Here is a 20433-nt window from a genome sequence, read left to right on the forward strand (position 1 = left end):
ATACTGGGGATCGAGCCTGCAACCCCAGCATGTGCCCTTGACCAGAATCAAACCCGGGACCCTTCAGTCCGCAGGCTGACGCTTTATCCACTGAGCCAAACCATCTAGGGCCAGAACATTGTTTTTTTAAACTCAGAGCAGTAGGACTGAATGGGGCCCCAGCTTATTCTCAGACAAGTCTTGTGGTATTGCTCCCCACAACCACCCTCGGAGGTCTGGCCTCCGTTGGAGACAGTTCCAGGGACATTTGGTGATTTGGGGGGCTCTGGGGTCAGGGAGCAGAAGGGAGTGTTTCTGGGGTGGTCACGGGGCTTCCGCAGCATCACTGGCCCGCTGCCCAGAGGCAGCAGAATCATGAAGATGAAGCAGAGAGAAGCGCAAAGAGGCTGGTGGGGTCAGCATGTCCTGAGCTGTCCCCCAGGAGCCTTTTGGGGAGCCCAGCCTGGGTGTGGTCACTAGTATTCCCCTCACCTCGCCCCCTGCCATTCAGGTCCCCCTGGCCTGGGTGCTGGGCCGAGGCAGGCTGGCCTGCTGACAGAACATGGGTGTTTATCAGGGCGGGCAGCCAGAGCTGGAGACAGGGAGGATGGTGTTGACCATGATACCATCAATTTAATTATTTAATCAGAGGCTGTGTCTGGAGGCTGTGGGCTGATGTGCTGGCCAGAGGCCAACCTAAGCCCTGTGCGGGGGTCACAGGCCTTCAGAATGCCCAGCCTGCTGGCCCTTCTGGTCCCAGATCTGTCGGTGACGCCATGTCAGACCAAAGCAATGGGCTCCCAAAGGGTTGTGGCTGACACAGCCCCAGCCCGGAGTCCTCGTCCAGCCCTCCAGCTCCCACAGTGGCATGCAGCCAGCGTCCTTCTCCGAAGGTACTTAGAGTGCAGACAGCCTGAGCTCCCGCTCCCGTCAGTGAGCCAGTGGGAGACCATCGGGGCTGCAGGGTGTTCTCATGTCCCCTCTTGTTAACGAAAGTGGGGACAGGCCAAGCAGGAGCTCTAGTTGGCGCTGCACTCCACACCCAGCCACAGCCCTCCACGGTCTCCGCTCCCTGCTCGTATGCCTTCATCCAGAGGCTTCCCCAGGCCCACTGACCATCTCTAACCCATGGAAGTGGCAAGTTGGGAAGATGATGTCTGAGGCCCCCACCGTGAGCTCTGAGATGTGGACCGTGTCAGTGTCGCTCTCTGCTCCGTCCCAGTGACTGGCGCTGCATGCCAGGCACATTGGAGGGACCTGCTGAATACTCGTGGTCTGGATGAGTAGAGGAACTACTTTTTTGAGACCTACCAGAGAGGATATAGGTCTGCCCCTTGTTGAGGACAAGTTGGGTTTTTCCTCCTCCTCCTCCTCCTCACTTTTCAAGTTTTAACAAAGGCAGATGAAGGCAGGGCAGGTTCCAGGGCTGACACCCAGGAATGAGTGATAAACAGGCCAGCTCCCCATCTCCACAGTTTTTCTCGAGGTTTGCCAGCCGGTGGGAGTGTGCTTGCAGTCAAGTAAGCTTATTTTTCTTCCCCAAGCCCTCCCTCCATTGCCTGCAGGCTTTACTTCACAGATCTCTCTGTAGCCATTCCCAGCTCCCTGAAATCACAGCGTTTGGCCGGAGCACCACTTGCAAGGCACTTCCTCGCTGGGGCTGTAGCTGCCGTGGTGAGCACATCACCCTTGTCTCCTGTCAGGAGAGGAAACAGGATCAGGGAGCGGATTTGGGCACCTGGCCTGAGGCAGGAGGTGCGCAGGCTGCCCTCTTCCTCCTTGGCACGCGTCAAGGCCATGTGTGAGGTTCTGGGGACCAGGTCTCGATAAATAGTTGTTCCGGCCCTAACTGGTTTGGCTCAGTGGATAGAGCAGCCATGGGCAAACTACGGCCCCCGGGCCGGATCCGGCCCGTTTGAAATGAATAAAACTAAAAAAAAAAAAAGACCGTACCCTTTTATGTAATGATGTTTACTTTGAATTTATATTAGTTCACACAAACACTCCATCCACGCTTTTGTTCGGGCCCTCCGGTCCAGTTTAAGAACCCATTGTGGCCCTCGAGTCAAAAAGTTTGCCCACCCCTGGGATAGAGCGTCAGCCTGCAGACTCAAGGGGTCCCAGGTTCGATTCCGGTCAAGGGCATGTACCTTGGTTGCGGGCACATCCCCAGTGGGGGGTGTGCAGGAGGCAGCTGATCGATGTTTCTCTCTCATCGATGTTTCTAACTCTCTATCCCTCTCCCTTCCTCTCTGTAAAAAAAATCAATAAAATATATATTTTTAAAAAACAGTTGTTCCTCTCTTCCCCAGAAACGGGCACGGAAGCCTGGGAACCAGAGGAGGCCCCCCACACCCAGAGCATTGCCTTTTCAGGGGCCCAGAGCGACCCCTCCCGTGCTGCTCACACACAGCCAAGACCCCTCCAGACCACCGCTAAGCCTGCTGAGGCTCTGCGCTTTCTTTGGAGTCCAGACAGCACTCTGGTCTCGACAGAGATGCCTGGAAAAGCACTCTGGCCCAGGGCTGCCTTTGGGGTTGGAGAGAGGATGCCTGGGAGAAATCAGCTGTTGAGACTTTGCCCAGAGATACTGTGGTCTGGTGCTGACTTGGGCCTGAACAGCGTGTCAGTCTGTAATGACGCTCTGTCAGTGGATTATCTGATGCCGTCTCTTCCCGGATACCATGAGCACCCTGAGAGCACAGGGCCTGGCCCAGAGCAGGCAGACCAAAATGTCTGTTGAATGAATGAGTGAATGCAAGAGTGAACGAGGGCAGGCTCCCAGGCAGGTGAGCCGCGGGCCGCCTGGCCATCGGGTACGTGGCGAGGCCAGGGTCCCCACTCCAGCAGGCAGCGCCAGGCCAGGGCTCCCTCCTTCCCTTTCCTCTTGATGTGCTTCACCAGGCCTCTTGCTCTGCCCCTTCCTGAACGGAAAATGTGAGGCCTGGCCTTCAGAAGGGACGCATGGGGGTGGGGAGCGGACGTTACTCACCCCCGGGGCAGACAGGAAATCAGCACCAGGAGAACTGGGGGTCCTGCTTCCCTTTTCCTGCAGGGTCACCAGGAGTTGCCGGCTGGGTGGTGTCCTGGGGCGTCCCAGGGCCTCTTGTTTGAGCCTCTCAGATGAGACCTCCTCTAGCCTCGGCCCCTGGGACCCGCGGGGCCTCAGCGCTTCCTTCCCTCTGGGGATAGGGAGCCAGCTGACCCGCAGGCCTGGGCCTCCCCTCCAGTGCCCATTACCGGGCTGTGAGCCTTTGGTTCTTTCAGGCTCGTCATCAGGTCTGTCATGGGAATAGCGAGCCTCTGCCGTGACATGCAAACAACCGTCAGCCCACCCTGCCTTGAAGGAGCCTGCCCTTGGGGCTATAAGCTTCTGAGGGCAAAAGGGGCATCTCCGCAGAAATGTATCTTATTTTTCTCCTTATTTCTAAAGTATTACATTCAATGTAAAAAATTTAGGAAAAGATAGAGGAGAAAAAAAATGAAAATAAAAAAGACCAATGTTTGGGGCATATTTTTCTTGATCTTCTCCGTGTGTGTAATCAGTCTCATTTTCTTCAAAAAGCGGGGAGGGGACCATGTCGTGGCGGCCATCTTTTTTCCCACTTAATGTCGTTTGCCTCTGCCCCTGTGACTGAAGTGGCATTTTTAAAGGTTGTTTGGTTAGTTCAGTGTCGGGGGGCCCCTTCCTGGGCCCTCTGTGTGCTGGGTCCCCAGCTGGTGACAGGCGGGGACCCTGTGAGTCACGGCGATGGCTCTGCTTTTCCTACCGGGAAGGAATAACCTGCCCAGACCACAGTCTCTCTGACTCCAGAACCAATGTTTGGGCCACTCGTGGGGAAGGACATGCAAGTCCCCCTTTTGCTTCATTAAAAACAGGGCCTTGCCCTAGCTGGTTTGGCTCAGTGGGTAGAGCACCAGCCTTTGGACTGAAGGGTCCGGTTGATTCCAGTCAAGGGCACATGCCTCAGTTACAGGCTGGATCCCCAGCCCTGGTCGGGGCGCATGTGGGAGGTAACCAATCGATGTTTCTCTCTCACTGGTGTTTCTATCTTTCCCCTCTAAAGAGTCAATAAAGACATATTTAAAAAACAACAACAAACAGTGCCTCAGGGAGCGTCCTCAGGACTAAGGCTTGAATCCTAAGTGCACCCCCCCGTCAGCCCCCCTGCCCCCCAAGTGATCAACAAATGGCTGTTGAGTAACCGGGGGCAGAGACTGGGCCAGCGAAGGCCTCTCGGAGCAGGCCATGCTGGCGTGATGTTGAAGGCAGCTGGGGCCGGCCTGAGGCATCCTGGGCAGCTCGGGCAGCACGTCAGGAGGAGGCTTGGAAGGGGAGGAAGATGCTGAAGGCCAGGATCGGGGCCCCTGGGTCGCATGTCTCCAGAAGCTTCGTATGCAGGCAAGGGTGTGGCCTGCAAGAATGCTGGGAACATGGAGAGAGGTGGAGTCACCTCTGTGGGCCTGAGGTCTGAACTGGACACGGCTCCCTGCAGGTGGGCCCTGGAACTCTGCTGTGGATCTCCTGAGGGGGCCCTGGCCTGCCCTGCCCCTGCAGTGCGGTCTTAAAGCAAGTTGTGCCCCTCTGACCCCTGGCTTCTGCCTCTAGTGTGGCCTGGGTGACGACAACCATTAGTTCTGTGTCCTCAGAAGCTCTTTGTGAGACCAAGGCTTTCTGCCTCCTGACTTGCTCCCCTCAGGTGGGGCCCTCCACTGCCCAGAAATGCAAACTGGCGGCAGGGCAGTCCCCCGGGGAGCAGGGGTGTGACTTGCTTGCCCTGGGCCCAGGGGTTACGGTGGCGGTGCCTCTCCTTTCCTCACCGGCAGGGCCTCTCCTCTCCCCTGCTCCCCCGACCCCACAGTGGTCTTGGGGTGGGGGATGTATGCAGGCCCCAGGTCCCAGCCACCGACCTCGGATCCTGCCTCCACGCCCTCCTCCCTGGCTGTGTGGCCTGGGCCAAATCACTGCCCCTCGCTTACGCTGGGTGAAGACTGGGTGATGTGTGAGCAGGACTCAGCACACCCCTGGTGCTGGGGAGGCTCAGTGAACGGTTATGGGGCCGTTTCCTCTGAGGTGGCCAGGCTGGTGCGAGGGGCTCACCGAAGGACCGGAGGCTGGGGTCCATGGCCACAGGCTGAGGGGCTATAGGTGGATCAGCACGGACTGGAGAGTCGTCCTCCTCACCTCTGCCAGCTGCTATGGTCCCTCCTTGCTTGGTCCAGTCCTGCCTCCTCACCTGTTCAGGTCTCTCTTGGTCCCCTCTGCCCCCGGCACCCTGTAGGGTTCTGACCACAGCTTTCTATTCAACACTCACACCAGTGCCCTGAGCCCCTGCTCTCAATCCCCTAGAGCCGTGGTTGGCAAACTGCGGCTCAAGAGCCACATGTGGCTCTTTGGCCCCTTGAGTGTGGCTCTTCCTAAGCCTTAGGAGTACCCTCATTAAGTTAATAACAGTGTACCTACCTATATAGTTTAAGTTTAAAAAATTTGCCTCTCAAAAGAAATTTCAATCGTCGTACTGTTGACATTTGGCTCTGCTGACTAATGAGTTTGCCGACCACGGCCCTAGAGTTTTATCTCTTTGGAAAGGGAGCTGGGCGTGGAGGGTCTGGATACTCAGTTTCTCCTGAGTTCCCATCCCATTCCCCACCCACATGTGCCAGAGCCCGTCAGGGAACCCCGAGTCTTGCTCCGTGATCTGCAAACCCCAGATCTGTCCCAAGCTCAGCTGCAAGTTTGTTCTGCCGTCCAGCTGTTTGGGCAGTCACTGTGCCGGGCAACCATGGGTGCCCCAGGAGTGTTCTCAGCCCGTGGTGGAAGCTGCTCGTGCAAGGGCACGGGCGGGAGACCATGTGCTAGTGCTGACGGGGCGAGTGAGAGTTGGGGCCAGGCCAGGCAGACTCAGTCGCCGCATTACCCCCGAGCCTTGGCCACTGCTAGTGTCCTCTGCAGATGGTGTCCGCCCTCCCACGGGGTCACCTCTGGGGTTAGAGCAGCTCCCCCCCTCCAGGGGCCATAGGATTCCATGGCCTATGCAGCCACCTCCCACGGCCCCACACCCGAGGTGGGGCATCCACCCCGGTCATTGTCACATGGTGGGAGGATTGTGGCTGCTTTACCACAGCCGTCCTTTTCCTGCGGGGGGCTTTTAAGCTGAGCCTTCTCTCCCCGTCACAGGCACATCTTGCCCTGTCCTTCCCCTGACCCCACTTGTCCGAGGTGAGGCTGGAAACTGGGTCTGGGCCGCCTCCTCCGGCTACAGGTCACCCTCCTCGTTCTAGAGCAAGAGCTGTTGCTCCTATTTAAGGCTCTAAATATCCACACCGGATGGAGAGGCAGTGGCCTCCTGCCCTCCCCTCCCCCCAGGAACAGAGAACTGGGGGCCCAAGCCCTTCCGGGAATTGGCCATGGGCCACCCTGGCAGTCCTGGGTCACAGGAAAGTGTCCATCATCAGCTGGGCTGCAGGCAGCACAGACAATGCTGGGCTGTCCTGGTCTCTGGACACCGAAAACGAAGAGAGGCTGGGAGACAGCACCGAGGGATCCTTTATCCCAGGAGCAGGCGGGGCCCGCACAGCCCTGGCCTTGTGCAGGCTGCCAGGGTCTCGGGCCCCCGGCTCCCAGACACCTGGTGAGGACATTCGTACAGGACAGGGTCGGGCCTGAGAGGTGAGGGAGAGGGAGACACCCCCTCCCCCACACACCTGAGATTCGCCTGGGCCATCAGCACATCAGGGCCTGCCCCTGCCTGTGCCCCTCAGCCCAGGGTGTATGTGAACCCCACTGCCTGCTGACCCTCTGCGGAAGGCCCTGCTGTGCTGGGGAGGAGCTGGAGGAGGGCATGAAGGAGAGGCATTGCCACCCTGAGCCTGTCCAAGGGCAACTTTCCTAGGAACCAGGAAGTGACCAGGGCCACGTTGGCGTCATCACTCTGACCTAAGGACTGGGATCCACCGAACCCAGACCTGTTTCCCTGCCCCTCACCCCCCGCCCACCCCCCCACTACCCCCCCCCCCCGGCCACACACACACACACACACACACACACACACACAGGCTCAGGGGCAGGGCCCTGCCCCATGAATCATTCACACATGGTTGCCCGAAGTGGCTTTGTTTGCTCTCAGAGCACATGATTGGTTTTGGGGTGGGAGGGTGGAGTGGGCATCTCATCTAGAGCTTTGCACATTGAATTAGCATTGATTTTCCACTGCCTATGCTTGGCCTAGAGGGTGGGGCCAGGGGGAGTGTGGAACTTGGGAAGACACAGACCCAGGCAGTCTGTCCTGGGACTGTTTCCTCCTGGGCACTTAGGCCAGTGTCTGCTGGGGGAGAGGCTACAGGACGGGCGGTGGGGACAGGGGTGGGGTCTGCTCCATAGTACAGATGGGGTAAACCAAGGCCTAGAGGAGAAGGAGCACCAGGGGTGAGTCAGGCAGCCCTGAGGCCCATCTGGGCTCTGCTGCTCACTCAGTGTGACGGCTGATGAATTCCCTCTGGGAGCCTTGGTTCCTCCCTGATGCCTGCTGTGGGGGTGGGTATGCACGTTAGGCATGGCGGGCGAGCTGGCCTTCCACGCAGACTTAGTGCCCGCCCCACCAAAGGTGGCGCCGTCCTCAGAGCCCCTCACTGGCCCTGCTCAGGCCAGCTGCCCCAAGACCCCAACTCTCCCCTCCAGCTTGGACACCTCTCTAGGGGCCAGGATCTGCACTGAGAGAAATCATTTTAGTTTCAGGTGGAAGTCGCAGAAACCTAGGTCTGCGCTGTCTAATACAGGAGCCACAGAGGCCATTGAAAAGGGCTCGTGAAAACGGAGGTGTGCTGTCCTGTGCATAACTCTGAAACAGGGAGTTTCAAAGTTAGCATGGAAAGAGAACGTAAAATATCTCCGTTTTAACACAGTAGTAATCACTTGTTGAAATCACAATGTTTTAGATATATTGGGTTAAACAAAACAGGTTATTAAAATTCATTCTGCCTGTGTCTTTTCACTTTTTTAATGTGGCTACTAGAAAACTGAAAATTTCCCAGGTGTGGCTCGCATTCTGTGTCTATTGGACAGCCCTGCTCGGAGTTGGCACCTGTTTAAGGAATGAGTCACAAAAGCTCAGGCAGGAAGGCGGGTGCTGTGAGTAGAGGTGCTGGTGTCCCTGAGCTGGTTGGTGGCTTTAGGTGAGAGTGGAGCCTTTGGAACCGCAGGGATGGGTGGGGTGCACAGGAGGGGCAGCCAGGCGGGCAGTCAGGACCCGGAGGCCAGATGGTGGGGGCAGGCGCCCAGTGTGACCCCCTCACCCACGAGGCTGGGATCCCAGTGGCACTGCCTCACCCAGCCTCTGAGTGTCTCCACCCCACCCCCATTGAACGCGGGGCCCTCCCCCTTCTTTCCGGGAGGAAGAGCAGGGTAGCCAGCCAGGAGCCGAGCACTCCCGGGGAGCTATGCATCATGTAAACACGGCCTAGGCCGCTGGCCTTTGTCAAAGCAGGCGGAGGCCAGCCCAGCGAGGTGCACACCCCAAATTCAGAGCAAAGTCTGCCCCAGACTGCAGCCCAAAGGCTGAGGGAGGAGAAAGGGGGCGGCTCTTCAGACATCCGGCCTGGCTCCTCTGGTGTTCACACCTCCCTGGCCCAGGCACGGTGGGGCTGCTGGCTCCAGCACGCTGCAGCCCCCAGCCTTCTCCTTTGTGTGTGAATTATTGATGTCCCTGTTCTCCCCTGCCCGGCTGCTGCTGCCGCCGCTGCCATGGAGCCATGAAGGAGGGAGGCAGTGTCTCCAGCAGCTGCGCCTCTGCCCACCGAAGGCAGCCTGCACCAGGCCGGCTGGGCTGGCATGGCCATATGCCCATGGTCCTGGGGATGGCGGACCAGCCCACCTTGGGAGCCAGTGTGGGTCTCACACTGGGAGAGGGTGCCACTGGCTGTGGCCCTGGAGCCTGGTGTGGCGATTGGCGGCTCGCACAGAGCTGGGCTTGTGCAGGCTGCAGGGCGCCCAGCCCACATAAGGGCATTGTTTGCCGAGGTAAAAGGGGTTTTTGTCTTCTTCTGGAGATGGGACAGAGGGAGAAACAATTTCCCCCATTCATCACTAATTCCCCCATTTGAATAGCAGCACATTGCCCCACGTTAAATAGATGGGCACAGCAGGCCTTCCCTGCCCGTAGGCATTCCGGGCGCAGGTGGGGGGCTCTGCGTCCTGCCCAAATCAGAGCCAGGGAGGCCCCGTTTTGTGGGCATGTCCAGAAGGGGTGCGGTCCCCAGCCGCTCCCCTGCAGCCCCCCAGTCGCCCTTCCCCTATGGCTCGAGGTTGGGGCAGCCTTGTCCTGCTGGCATTGTTCTGGGCTCTAGCAGGCTGGCCTCAGGGGGGGTGCCTATGCTGGAGGGACCTCCTGGCACAGCAACACAGGTGGGAACAAGAGGGTCACCCCCAGCTCCAGGTCTGGGCGTCTTTAACCAGAACATGCGCCTGTCCAAAGAGCCCTGAGGCTGGAGGCCTGCACCTCTAGAAGGCCCAACTCCTACACCCCCTGTTCCAGGTCCTCAGTGCCGTGGGGCCAGCTGGTTTCTTTCACAGGGTCATAAAGTGTCAGAGCCCAATAGGGCGGCTGCAGCAACTTCCTGGACTGCAGATAAGAGTTGCCAAGGAGGCAGGCTGTGCCCAAGGTCAGGAGGCAGCGAGGCCCCGCACTGCCCCTGCCTGGGCTGCCACAGCTCATGCAGCAGGGGTTTGGGTGTGTATCTGTGTCTTCCTTCAAGCACATGTTTTTGGAGGGGTTGAGAAGAGGAAAGGGTTAGGAATGGGTCAGAAACCTGGCTTGCCCAGCCTGGGGTACTGGCGTTTCTCTGTCCCTCCTGTCCCTCTCTGTGCCGGGTGCTGCGCTAGGTGCTGGGGGCGGTCCTGAAGCCAGCCCCTCCCGCAGGTACCAGCCACCTCAGGACCACACTGGGGGACAGGCCTGGGCTGTGCTGGGCCACGTAAGGAGAGAGCCGACTTGGGATCCAGTCCTTTGTCCGGGGGAGGTGGGGGGCGCAGTATGAATTGCTCAGACCAAACCAGACACATGTGACACAACCTCCCTTTAACTAGCACCAGCCCTAAGGAAATTACTGGCTTCCATAAGTGTGTGGGCCTCCCTGCCAGGGGCGTTCAGCTCCAAGGGGGAGAGCACTTCTTCCCAGTCACCCCAGGACAAGCCCCAGGACTGACTTTCCTGGGTTGAAACTGGCCTGTCGCTAATCACCATGGTGGGCCGTGCTGAGTGGCCAGGCCTGGGGCACCTGCTTCCTCCGGAAGACTAGGGATGCCTCCCCAGATAGAGCAGTGATGGCGAACCTGTGACACGCGTGTCAGAGGTGACACGCGAACTCATTTTTTTGGTTGATTTTTCCTTGTTAAATGGCATTTAAATATATAAAGTAAATATCAAAAATATAAGTCTTTGTTTTACTATGGTTGCAAATATCAAAAAATGTCTGTATGTGACACGGCACCAGAGTTAAGTTAGGGTTTTTCAAAATGCTGACACGCCGAGCTCAAAAGGTTCGCCATCACTGAGAGAGAGGGGTGTGGTTTCTGGAGAGTCCTGTCAACCTTGGGTCTGACCACAGAGACAACACGTGAGAAATGTTCTAGGAAAAATAGGTAGAGGGGTCAGACTGGGCAGGAGGCTGGGCAAGGAGGTCTCACTAGAAGGCGATGTTTAAGCAAGGCTCCGAAGGAGAAGGAATGTAGGGGGCGGGGGGACAGCCAGTGCAAAGGCTCCGACCACAGCTGGAGTTGAAGGGATGGATCGAAGCCCTCGGCGCTCCCTTTGGAGCCCCATCTCCTTCAGAACCCGTATGTTTGATCTCTGGCTTAGTAGAGCGTGAACCCCCAGGACAGTGGCCACCCCTATCTTTTCACCACTGTGTCCCCAATGTCTCTCATGGGCCTGACACCCAATAGGAGTCCCAGAAAGGAAGAGAATGGGGCAGAAGCGGCATCTTCCGAGTGCTGTCCTCTCCCTCCTCCCCTCACTGTGCCTCCTCAGATTTGGCACCGGCTCCTAGGGATCCCAAAAAGCCCACGGTGCAGTCTGGGAAAGATGTGTGTGGAGGCAGTAGGTCTATTTTGAATTGAGAAAGTGGGGTATAGGGAATCAACTTTTTTTAGTGCCTACTGTCTGTACCCGGTATTGTACTAGTATACACCCTACAAAGACATGACACCATTCGGAAAGGAATCTGAGGCTCAGAGAGGTAGCACCGTGCCCATCCCCCTCCACCAGCCCCCCGCTTTCTGCCTGGAACCCAGTTGGCAACAAGAGGACCCGAGTTGTGGGCAGCCCTGAGCAGGCGCTGCTGGGCAGGCTGCACCGGCAGAGGCCAGCACGCCGGTCCAGGGTGCTTAAGCGGCGTGATCGGAGGGCACCCGCTCTGGGGACTCTGTCCCTCCGACGTGGGCTCGGTGTGTAGCTGGCTTGCCCTGCCGCCAGGTGCCGGGTGGAGGTGGGAGAGGCTTGGCCTTTGGGTAAATGGAGTGGGAGGAAATGGAGATTATGAACTGGGGCCTACTGGCCTGGATTTTTTTGTGGTGAAATACATAAAACATAATTTTCCCCTTTGAACTTTTTAAGCATGCAATTGAACAGCATTAAGTACATGGACAGTGTAGTGCAACCAGCACCATTTCAAAAATACAGCGGGTCTTTGAATAACATCTGTCGTTTTGTTCAGTATCGTTTTGTTACGTGATAGGAAAAAATCAAGTCTGGTCAGTGCCACTGCCTGCATGGATTTGCTCTGGCCACTCATGACCCTGAACTGGAATAAGCGGGTTGGAAAATAATCGTCTTGTTTTTATTAATCTTTTTTTTTTTAAATATATTTTATTGATTTTTTACAGAGAGGAAGGGAGAGGAATAGAGAGTTAGAAACATGGATGAGAGAAAAACATCGATCAGCTGCCTCCTGCACACCCCCTACTGGGGATGTGCCCACAACCAAGGTACACGCCCTTGACCGGAATCGAACCTGGGACCCTTGAGTCCATAGGCCGATGCTCTATCCACTGAGCCAAACCAGTTAGGGCTATTAATCTTTCTTAAATGTATGTATAGCTCACATTTATTTCAGTGTTTAATATTAGAAGTCTTTTGGGGTCTTTATTTAGAAATTTGGTGATATTTTTTTTACCAGAAATATGCCATAGGAACTTAATGCTTGTTTATATCAATTAGCCTGTGGTAAAATCAGTTTTCTTATACATTGTTTTGCTTAAAGCCTCAGATTCCAAGAACCTATAGATGAATGTAGAGTTAGTATCACTCTGAACAGAAACTCTGTATCCATTAAGCAATAACTCCCATCCCCCCTTCTCCCAGCCCTAATATATATCTTTTGTCTCTATGAATATGCCTATTTTAGGTATTGTATACAAGTGGACTCATTCAGTATTTGTCTTGTTGCGTCTGGCTTATTTTACTGAACATAATGTTTTCAAAGTTCATCCATACTGTAGCGTGTCAGAATTTCATTCCTTTTTTATGATTAAATTATGTTCCATTGCACAGAGAGACCACATTTTGTTTATCCATTTATCTGTCAGTTTTTCAAAACGTAAACATTGTATGTCATTCACTAATATTTTAAATCTGCATATATACTGTTGCAGGTTTCCAGTCTCTTCTAAAAGCTCGGAATGCCCGGCCACAGGAGGTCTGGGCTCCAGGCGCTCACAGGTTTCATCTGCCCAGCCACTTTGCTTCCCAAACTGGGGTGGCATCTGAGTAGTGGGTGCCACCACCTGTGGTTCCTTGGCTGGACAGCCCAGGTGCACAGCCGTGAGAGAAGGACACTGGCAGCTCAAGAGTCTGGGCCACCACCCTGGGCTTCTGAGCTGGGAGTGCCTGCCCGTGTGTCCTCCCAGCCCATGAGTCTCCTGCTCACTCAAGCCAGGACCAAGGGGGTCCACACTCCCGGAGAAAACCTGGTTGGAATGTTGCCTCTGGGGTGTGGCCCTGCAGAGAAGGGGTGGCTGGGCCTCATCCCCATGCTGAGTGCAGTGACTGCTCACCGAGGGCCAGATGTGGTACCTGTGGACCCTTCTAGCTACGTCCTCCTTCAGGAGGAGGAAGATGGTACCTCCAGGGTCAAACAAGTGGCTTGTTGGGGTGGTGCCAGGGTGTGGAGGGATGGGAGCTCAGTGGATCGGCCCGTGTGAGTGTCCATCCTTGCCGGGCGGAGGATTCGGACCCTCGGGTGTGGGGGCTTCTCCAGCAATGGGCCCTGCCCTGGTGGGGGGAGGGCAGCTCCCAGGACTAATCCTGGGCCATGTGAAGGAGGCATGGCCAGGGCTTGAGTACCTCCTTCCTAGGAATAGAGGGAGAAGGAGGATGGCTTTGAGCCAGGCCTGAAGGCTGACTGACATTTACTGAGCTGGAAGCAACATGGCAGGCAGGCAGCAGTGCCCAAAGCAAAGGTCTGGAAATGTAGGTCCAGTGGTGGCCAGTAGAGTGGGACCTGGGCTGGGGAGAGACTGCAGGGGCCATGGGACGGAGAACACACTGGGCAGGCTGTGGGGAGCAGGGAGGTTATTGAACAGGGCAGTGATGATGAGGCCAGTGCTGGGAAACAGTGGGGTGGGGCCATATGATAGAGGGGAGCTGGGGTGCTGAAGAGGGAGGGCAGTGAAGGAGATGGGTGGGTGGGTGGTTGTGGTCTGGAGGTCGGAGGGTGCTCGGTGGTTGGGTGACTCACATCTGCCCCCAGGAGGGCCTGCACCTTAGTTGTAGTCCCTACTTTGTTTCCCAGCAGGGCCAGGGCCAGCATGCAGTAGATGCTCAGTAAATACTGCTGGTCTGGATTGGTGCTGGAGATAACTACCAGAAGAAAGCCAGGCCCATCTGTGATGGAGGAGAGGGGATGGGCCGCGAGGTCTCAGGGTAGCAGGACCCAAGGCCTGGGGGCTATGGAGTGTGGCTGAGGGAGGGGGTAGCAGTGGGGCAGCTTTGCGCAGACTGGAGCTGCCCTGTAGGAGGAAGGAGGGAGCGGTGGCTGCACAGAGGAGGCCAGGCAGCCTGGCCCAGGGACCTGCGGCAGCTGAGCGGGAGGAGTGCCACTGGGCCTAGGCCTGTCCCATCCCCCTCTGCCCAGGGACCCGCCTGCTTGACTGGCAGTCCGGCCCCGCCCCCTGGCAGCAGGGAGGCCAGTGATTGGTTGAGGCTCTAGAGCCACTCAGTCGCCATGGGGACGCTCTGGAGGCGCTGGTGCGCCCAGCACTGAAGACTAAATCTTCATAATCTGCCGGCTGGAAGGGTGGGGGTGGGGTCCTGCGCTGCGCGACCCTGGCCTTAGAGAGGGGGTGGCTTGGGATGCGGTCAGGGTTCCCTGTGGCCGCCCCCCTCTCCCCCCCTCCTCCCGTTCTGGGTGCGGGTGCAGAGTCGCACGGGCACCACAGAGAACCACATGGTACTCACCTGACACTGACCTGGGAGTTCGAGTTAGTACCACCGGCCTCTGCTGTCTCAGCAGATCAGCAGGAGGCTGGGCTGGGCGTGGGAGAGGGGCCTGGAGTCTACCTGAAAAGGTCTAGCCCACCAGTTCAAGTGTGTCCTCCGGGATGGGCAATTCTGTCTCTCCGCAGCAGGGGGCGCCCTCGACAGAGCTTTGTTGGGCTGTCACCTCATGAAAGCTGGGATGGCCCTCTGAGGTGCAGGGCATGCAGACCCTGTACCCTGCAGCACTGTCTCCGTGTCCAAGGTCACTGCACCATGGACAGAGGGCAGATCTGGGGGCCCCTGTGTCTGTGTGCCTAGGCGGCCAGGATTGCGCTGGGCCTGCTTGCAGGAGGGACCTGGGAGGTTACAATGGAAGGAAAAATTCAAGGGCCTGCTGTAAGGAGGAGATCCTGTGGGGAAAGGGTGTGAAGGGGCAAGGTTGTGGTGAGCTGGGGAAAGGTGGGGGGCACTGGCCAGACCCCAAGCAGCCTCTGGGGTGACCAAGGACCTCTGGTAGGCAGCAGACCAGTCAGACCTGAGGTCATAGCCACTCACTCCCAAGCCCTTGAAGCTGGGCCTCCCATGAGCCTGGATGTGGTGTTTAAAGTTCATGGCAGAGGGAGCCACCTCTGGCCCCACCTCTGGCCAGGTTAGCCTCTTGGAATATCTAAAGGGACAGCAGGGCTCACTTCCTGCCCAGGGATGCTTGGCACAGGGCAAGTCCTCCCTGTGGCTGTTGTGCCCATGGTACTCTGGGAGGAAAGGGTCTTACGGGATAGTAGGTACTGGGGTAAAGCCTCACACCCAGGCCTCTTGTTTCAGACGACTCCTCCTCCGAGAGTGGCAGCGGCAATGGCTCCTCCACCTTGAACCCATCCACTTCGAGCAGCACGCAGGGCGACCCTGCCTTCCCCGAGATGAATGGCAACGGCGCTGTGGCCCCCATGGACTTCACGGCCGCAGCTGAGGACCAACCCATCAACCTGTGTGATAAGCTCCCGCCAGGCACGTCCCTCGGCACGCCCTCCTACCCCTCGGACAGCTGTGGCACAGATGGACTGCGGAGCCGTGTCAAGTACGGGGTGAAGACCACCCCTGAGGTGTGTGGGGCTGTGGGCCCGCCTGAGCCTGGACACCCCAGGGTGTGCCAGGCTAAAGTGAAATTGTCTGTGCCCAGAGTTGATGCCGAGTCAGGGTGGTGGCCAGGGTGCCTTTCTGAGGAGGCTCTGGTAGGGGGGGACCACACTGTGACCCCCAGCAAGGCCCTCATTTCTCTGAGGCTGCGTCCCCGTCTTAGAGGAGTGGTGGGTGATGTGTCCCCTTCCACCCACAAGACAGAGTCTGCTTTGAATAACAGCACAAGTGCCACCTCCAGCAGATTCCCAAGGCCTCACGTTTCCGGCTACTCTGCAGGCCCCTCCCCGGTGTTACAGACGGTACGGGAAAGGGGCGAGGTCTTTGTGTGTGGCCAAGGGGTGTAGAGGCGGGAAGCTCAATAGGCCAGGCTGCAGGGTGGGCAGGGCAGGTGCTCCCACCATCTGGTACTCCCCCCGTACTTTTTTAAAAATTGATTTCAAAGAGGGAGGGAGAGAAACATCCTGCACGCCCCTAGTGGAGACTGAGCCCACAACCCGGGTATGTGCCCCAATTGGGAATTGAGAACCGTTACCTCCTGGTTCATGGAAGACACTCAACCACTGAGCCACACCAGTTGGGTTTCTCTTTTTTTTTTTTAAGATTTTTTATTTTTAGAGAGGAAGGGAGAGAGACATCGATGTGAGAGTGAGGCATTGATCTGCTGCCTCTTGCACACCCCTACTGGGGATTGAGCCCACAACCCGGGTATGTGCCCTGACTGGGAATTGAACTGGCCACCCCTGACAACACCCAACCAACCGAACCGCACCTGCCAGGATCCTGCCCCACTCGTGCTGTGTCTGACCTCTTTGACTGGGACTCCGGGAAAGGCATAGCTGCTGTCCCCGGTGAGCAAAGAGCTGGAGAGGGAGAGTTTGTCCCCAAGCCTCAGGCCACAGGTATGAGCCCAGGAAGTAAGATGACAGCAGGAGTGTCACCAACAGCTCGTATCTTCAGTTTCCTGCCTCCTCTGACCCTGCCAGAGGATTGGCTAAGGAGCAGTTTGGGACGTGACTTGCACAAGTCTTTTGACTCCATTGCAAGTCTGGCATGAGCCAGTGGCAGGCCAGAGGACCTGGGTGTTGCTGTCCCCTTTCAAGTCTATGTATGGATCAAGAGATGGGCACAAGGCCAGTGGTTCCGGGGAGGCCAAGCCTGTGGGATTGGTCACAGGAGGCCTGGTGGTGTCCATTTTCTTCATTTGTCAACAAGAGCTGTGACCCCTGCCAGACCACCCTGTGGCTACATCGCAGGGTCTGGCCTGTAGCTGTTTGTTTCCTGGGCCCAACGACCTGCTAGGTGCCCACCTCCTGGAGGGCAGGGACAGCGCTAGTCAGGATCCCAGTAAGTGAAGTCAGGACTCGCCAGAGATGCAAACTTCCTGAAAGGCAACGACAGTGTCCTCAGGTGGGCCCTGAGCTGCAGAGGGTGACACGGTGGGAAGCTGGGAGGAGAGGGGAGTGCGTTCCCGACGGGGGTGGTGCTGTATTCGGGTGAACGCCCCTCCCCGTGTGCGACACCTGGTTGCCTTCCCCTTTATCCTCTCAGCGGCTCTCGGCTCTCGGCTCTCGGTGTCTTCCTCGAAGAAAGGGGGCGGGTGGCAGACAGGAGGACCCCCGCCGGGAGCTCTGGGAATACACTTTGCCTAATGGACCTGTCGCCTTGGCTGGTTCCCTCTCCCAGCCCATCTGTTCCTCCTCCCCGGCAGACAGCACACGGCTGCTTTTGTGACAGCTCGGTTATCACCTCAGGGTTGCAGCCCCTTGGGGGTTGGGGAGAAAGCCCCAAAGCAGAACAGATCTGGCACAACCAGAAGAGGCTGGCTGTTGGTGGGAACCCTCTCTGTGTCTGCCTTTCCCTCACACGACGTGGCCGGTCGTGGTGTGGCCTCTTGCTGAGTAAACCACTAACACCCTCCACCCAGTGCCCCCCGGACGCCAGGCCTTGTGTGAACTGTTGTAGGCAGTCCTCCCTGCAGCTGCCAGGAGGGGGCAGTGTGGCTGTCCCCATTCCACAGGTGAAGGGGAGGGTGACTTGCTCAGGACCTTGCAGCTTTGGCTCATGAGGCAGGGGGTGTGTTGGTACCCAGTTCCTAAGCTCACCGAGGCCTGTCGGGGACCATGGAGGGCCTGCCTGACTGCCCCCTCCTCTCTCAGTCCCCCCCCTACAGCTCAGGGAGCTACGATTCCATCAAGACCGAGGTCAGTGGCTGCCCCGAGGACCTGACTGTGGGCCGAGCTCCCACAGCAGATGACGACGACGACGACCACGATGACCACGAGGACAATGACAAGATGAACGACTCCGAGGGCATGGACCCTGAGCGCCTCAAGGCCTTCAACGTGAGCACCGGGTCGGTCCGGCGGGCGGGGCCGCAGCCAGGGCCAGCCCTCCCCACCGCCTGTCTCTCCCACAGATGTTTGTGCGTCTCTTTGTGGACGAGAACCTGGACCGCATGGTGCCCATCTCCAAGCAGCCCAAGGAGAAGATCCAGGCCATCATCGAATCCTGCAGCCGGCAGTTCCCCGAGTTCCAAGAGCGGGCCCGCAAGCGCATTCGCACGTACCTCAAGTCCTGCCGGCGCATGAAGAAGAACGGCATGGAGATGGTGAGCCCGCCCAGCCCAGCCCCCCTCACCTCCAGCTAGCCTCCGGGATGGCTGGGCGTCCCCTTGGCCAGACACTTTACCCATCATCCTCCCAATGTCCCAGGAGCCGCACCATGATCCCCGTTTCACAGCGTGGGGAGCTGAGGTCCCTAAGAGGCCCCCTCCATAGATAACGGCCCTGAAGCCTGACCCGGCCCTCCACCAGCACCTCTAGGGCAGGGTCTCTGTGTGGGCCCAACACTGCCCTGTTCCCATTCTGCCTGCAGACCAGACCCACACCTCCCCACCTGACCTCGGCCATGGCCGAGAACATCCTGGCAGCTGCCTGTGAGAGCGAGACGAGAAAAGCAGCCAAAAGGATGCGCCTGGAGATCTACCAGTCCTCACAGGTACTGCTCGCTGCCGCCACTGTCAGGGGGTTGCTTCTGGGCGGGCGGACATCAGTCATTCCACAGACATTGGGGCCCCCAGTGCAGAAGGACCAGGCGGACCTACCAAGAAGGCAGCAGTGATCGAGTGGGATGGGGAGAGCTTGGGCACCCAGGCCCTGCAGACCCAGGAGGGCATCTGGGCTTCATCCCGAGGGCCCTGTGTGAGACGACCAGGGATGGAAACAGTCCTGCAGGACACAGCACTGTGTCTCAGAAACTCTTCATCCACCTTGTCCGGCTTGCTGCCCCTCTGGTTCCTCGGTACAGTGGGGCCTTGACTTATGAGTTTAATTCGTTCCGTGACGGAGCTCGTAACTCAAATTACTCCTTTGTCAAATCAAAAAGTGAACGAGTGAGACACATGATGCTGGGCTGATGTTGTGGTGTTCACTGTGACGTTCGCTGCGCCAACTAGCGGTGGGGTATCTGAAGCTGGCTCGTAACCCGAATTTTAGCTCGCAACTCAAAAAAATCGGCCAAGAGACGACTCGTATCTCGAAAAACTCGTTAGTCGGGACACTTGTAAGTCAAGGCCCCACTGTCTCTCCCTCCCCCTGCAGGACGAGCCCATAGCCCTGGACAAGCAGCACTCCCGGGACTCTGCAGCCATCACCCACTCCACCTACTCACTGCCAGCCTCCTCCTACTCCCAGGACCCCGTGTATGTCAATGGCGGCCTCAACTACAGTTACCGCGGTTACGGGGCCTTGGGCAGCAACCTGCAGCCCCCTGCCTCCCTGCAAACAGGAAATCACAGTAATGGTGAGTGAAGGAGGCTACGGCCTCGAGAAGGGGGAAAAGTAACTCCTTCATGGCTCAGGGACCCTTCCCATCTCATCATCTTAGCCAGTCCCTCAAGAGGAAAGCGAGGAAAACTTCAACTGATTCAAACAAAAACCCTCCCCCCTCCCCTCCCCTCTCCAAGGAGGTGTGCTTTGTTCATTGCACTGTGGGCCTCTCTGCCCCGCCCCCCTCATGGCCCTGTGAGCTGAGCACTGCGGTCCAGCCAGCCAAGGCCCTGCTCTTTATCGAGTGGAATCCTCTCCACACCTCCATTTTACCTCCCTGACCAAGGCTCAGTGAGATGGTGGAGCAGGACTTGGTGCAGGCCTGGCCCCATTCACTTGTAGCCTCAGCTCCGGACCTTACTTGTGAGGTGAAGGTCTTTACCCTCCGATGCAGGGCCCAGGCCTGGCCCCATCAGGTCCCCCGGGGCCGTGAGTCCCTAGGTGCTCCTCTATAACTCTTCCCGGGCCATTCTGGGGCCGCCTAGCCCTAGACCAGTGTTGGAGAAATATCCTTGAAAAGGCAGAAACCTCCCCATGGAGGTAGGTGCTCCTGAGTGGGACCTGGAGCGGAGAACTCGGGCCCATGCCCACTGAGGCCAGGTGGGGGTGTGGCAGGGAGATAGCAGGTCCCGCTGGGGGAGAACAGCCTGGGGTGATCTCTGTACTGATAGGTTTTAAGCAAAGGAGGCTGTAAATTGTACTCTGTCTGCCCCTGTGATATCTGAACAGGAGGGCAGAAGCAGTATGCATTGGGGGGCGGGGGGGAGGGGAGGCGGGCACCGGGCTGGGGATGACACCAAGTTGCTGCCTGAGGAATAGTTGGAGGAAGGTGCCAACCACAGGCCAGGGAACCCTCGATCTAGGTCTTGGCCAAAGAAGCCTGAGAATTCCTCTCAAACTCTTGGCTGCAGAAGGGCCCAGGGTGTTCCTAGTCAGTGATGGCGGGAACTGGCCCCTGCAGATCGCAGAGAGCCAGGCACCCTGCACTCACCTTGACCCCCCCAGGAAGTATGTGCAGG

At 57.7% G+C, this 20433-nt stretch overlaps 1 protein-coding gene across 6 annotated transcripts in view; it reads left to right on the plus strand.

Annotated features, from left to right (window-relative positions):
- The window catches only part of NOL4L (nucleolar protein 4 like), a 127444-nt gene that overhangs the window by 99637 nt on the left and 7374 nt on the right, over positions 1 to 20433 (plus strand). For all 6 annotated transcript variants that reach the window (XM_036321774.1, XM_036321775.1, XM_036321778.1 and 3 more), the window contains 5 exons: positions 15273 to 15550; positions 17744 to 17929; positions 18004 to 18195; positions 18462 to 18584; positions 19187 to 19388. In XM_036321774.1, the coding sequence (XP_036177667.1) occupies positions 15273 to 15550; positions 17744 to 17929; positions 18004 to 18195; positions 18462 to 18584; positions 19187 to 19388 (981 nt within the window). The remainder of the gene's footprint in view (positions 1 to 15272; positions 15551 to 17743; positions 17930 to 18003; positions 18196 to 18461; positions 18585 to 19186; positions 19389 to 20433) is intronic.

The sequence above is a fragment of the Myotis myotis genome, unplaced genomic scaffold (genome assembly GCF_014108235.1).
Source record: "Myotis myotis isolate mMyoMyo1 unplaced genomic scaffold, mMyoMyo1.p scaffold_m19_p_9, whole genome shotgun sequence".
Lineage (NCBI taxonomy): Eukaryota > Metazoa > Chordata > Mammalia > Chiroptera > Vespertilionidae > Myotis > Myotis myotis.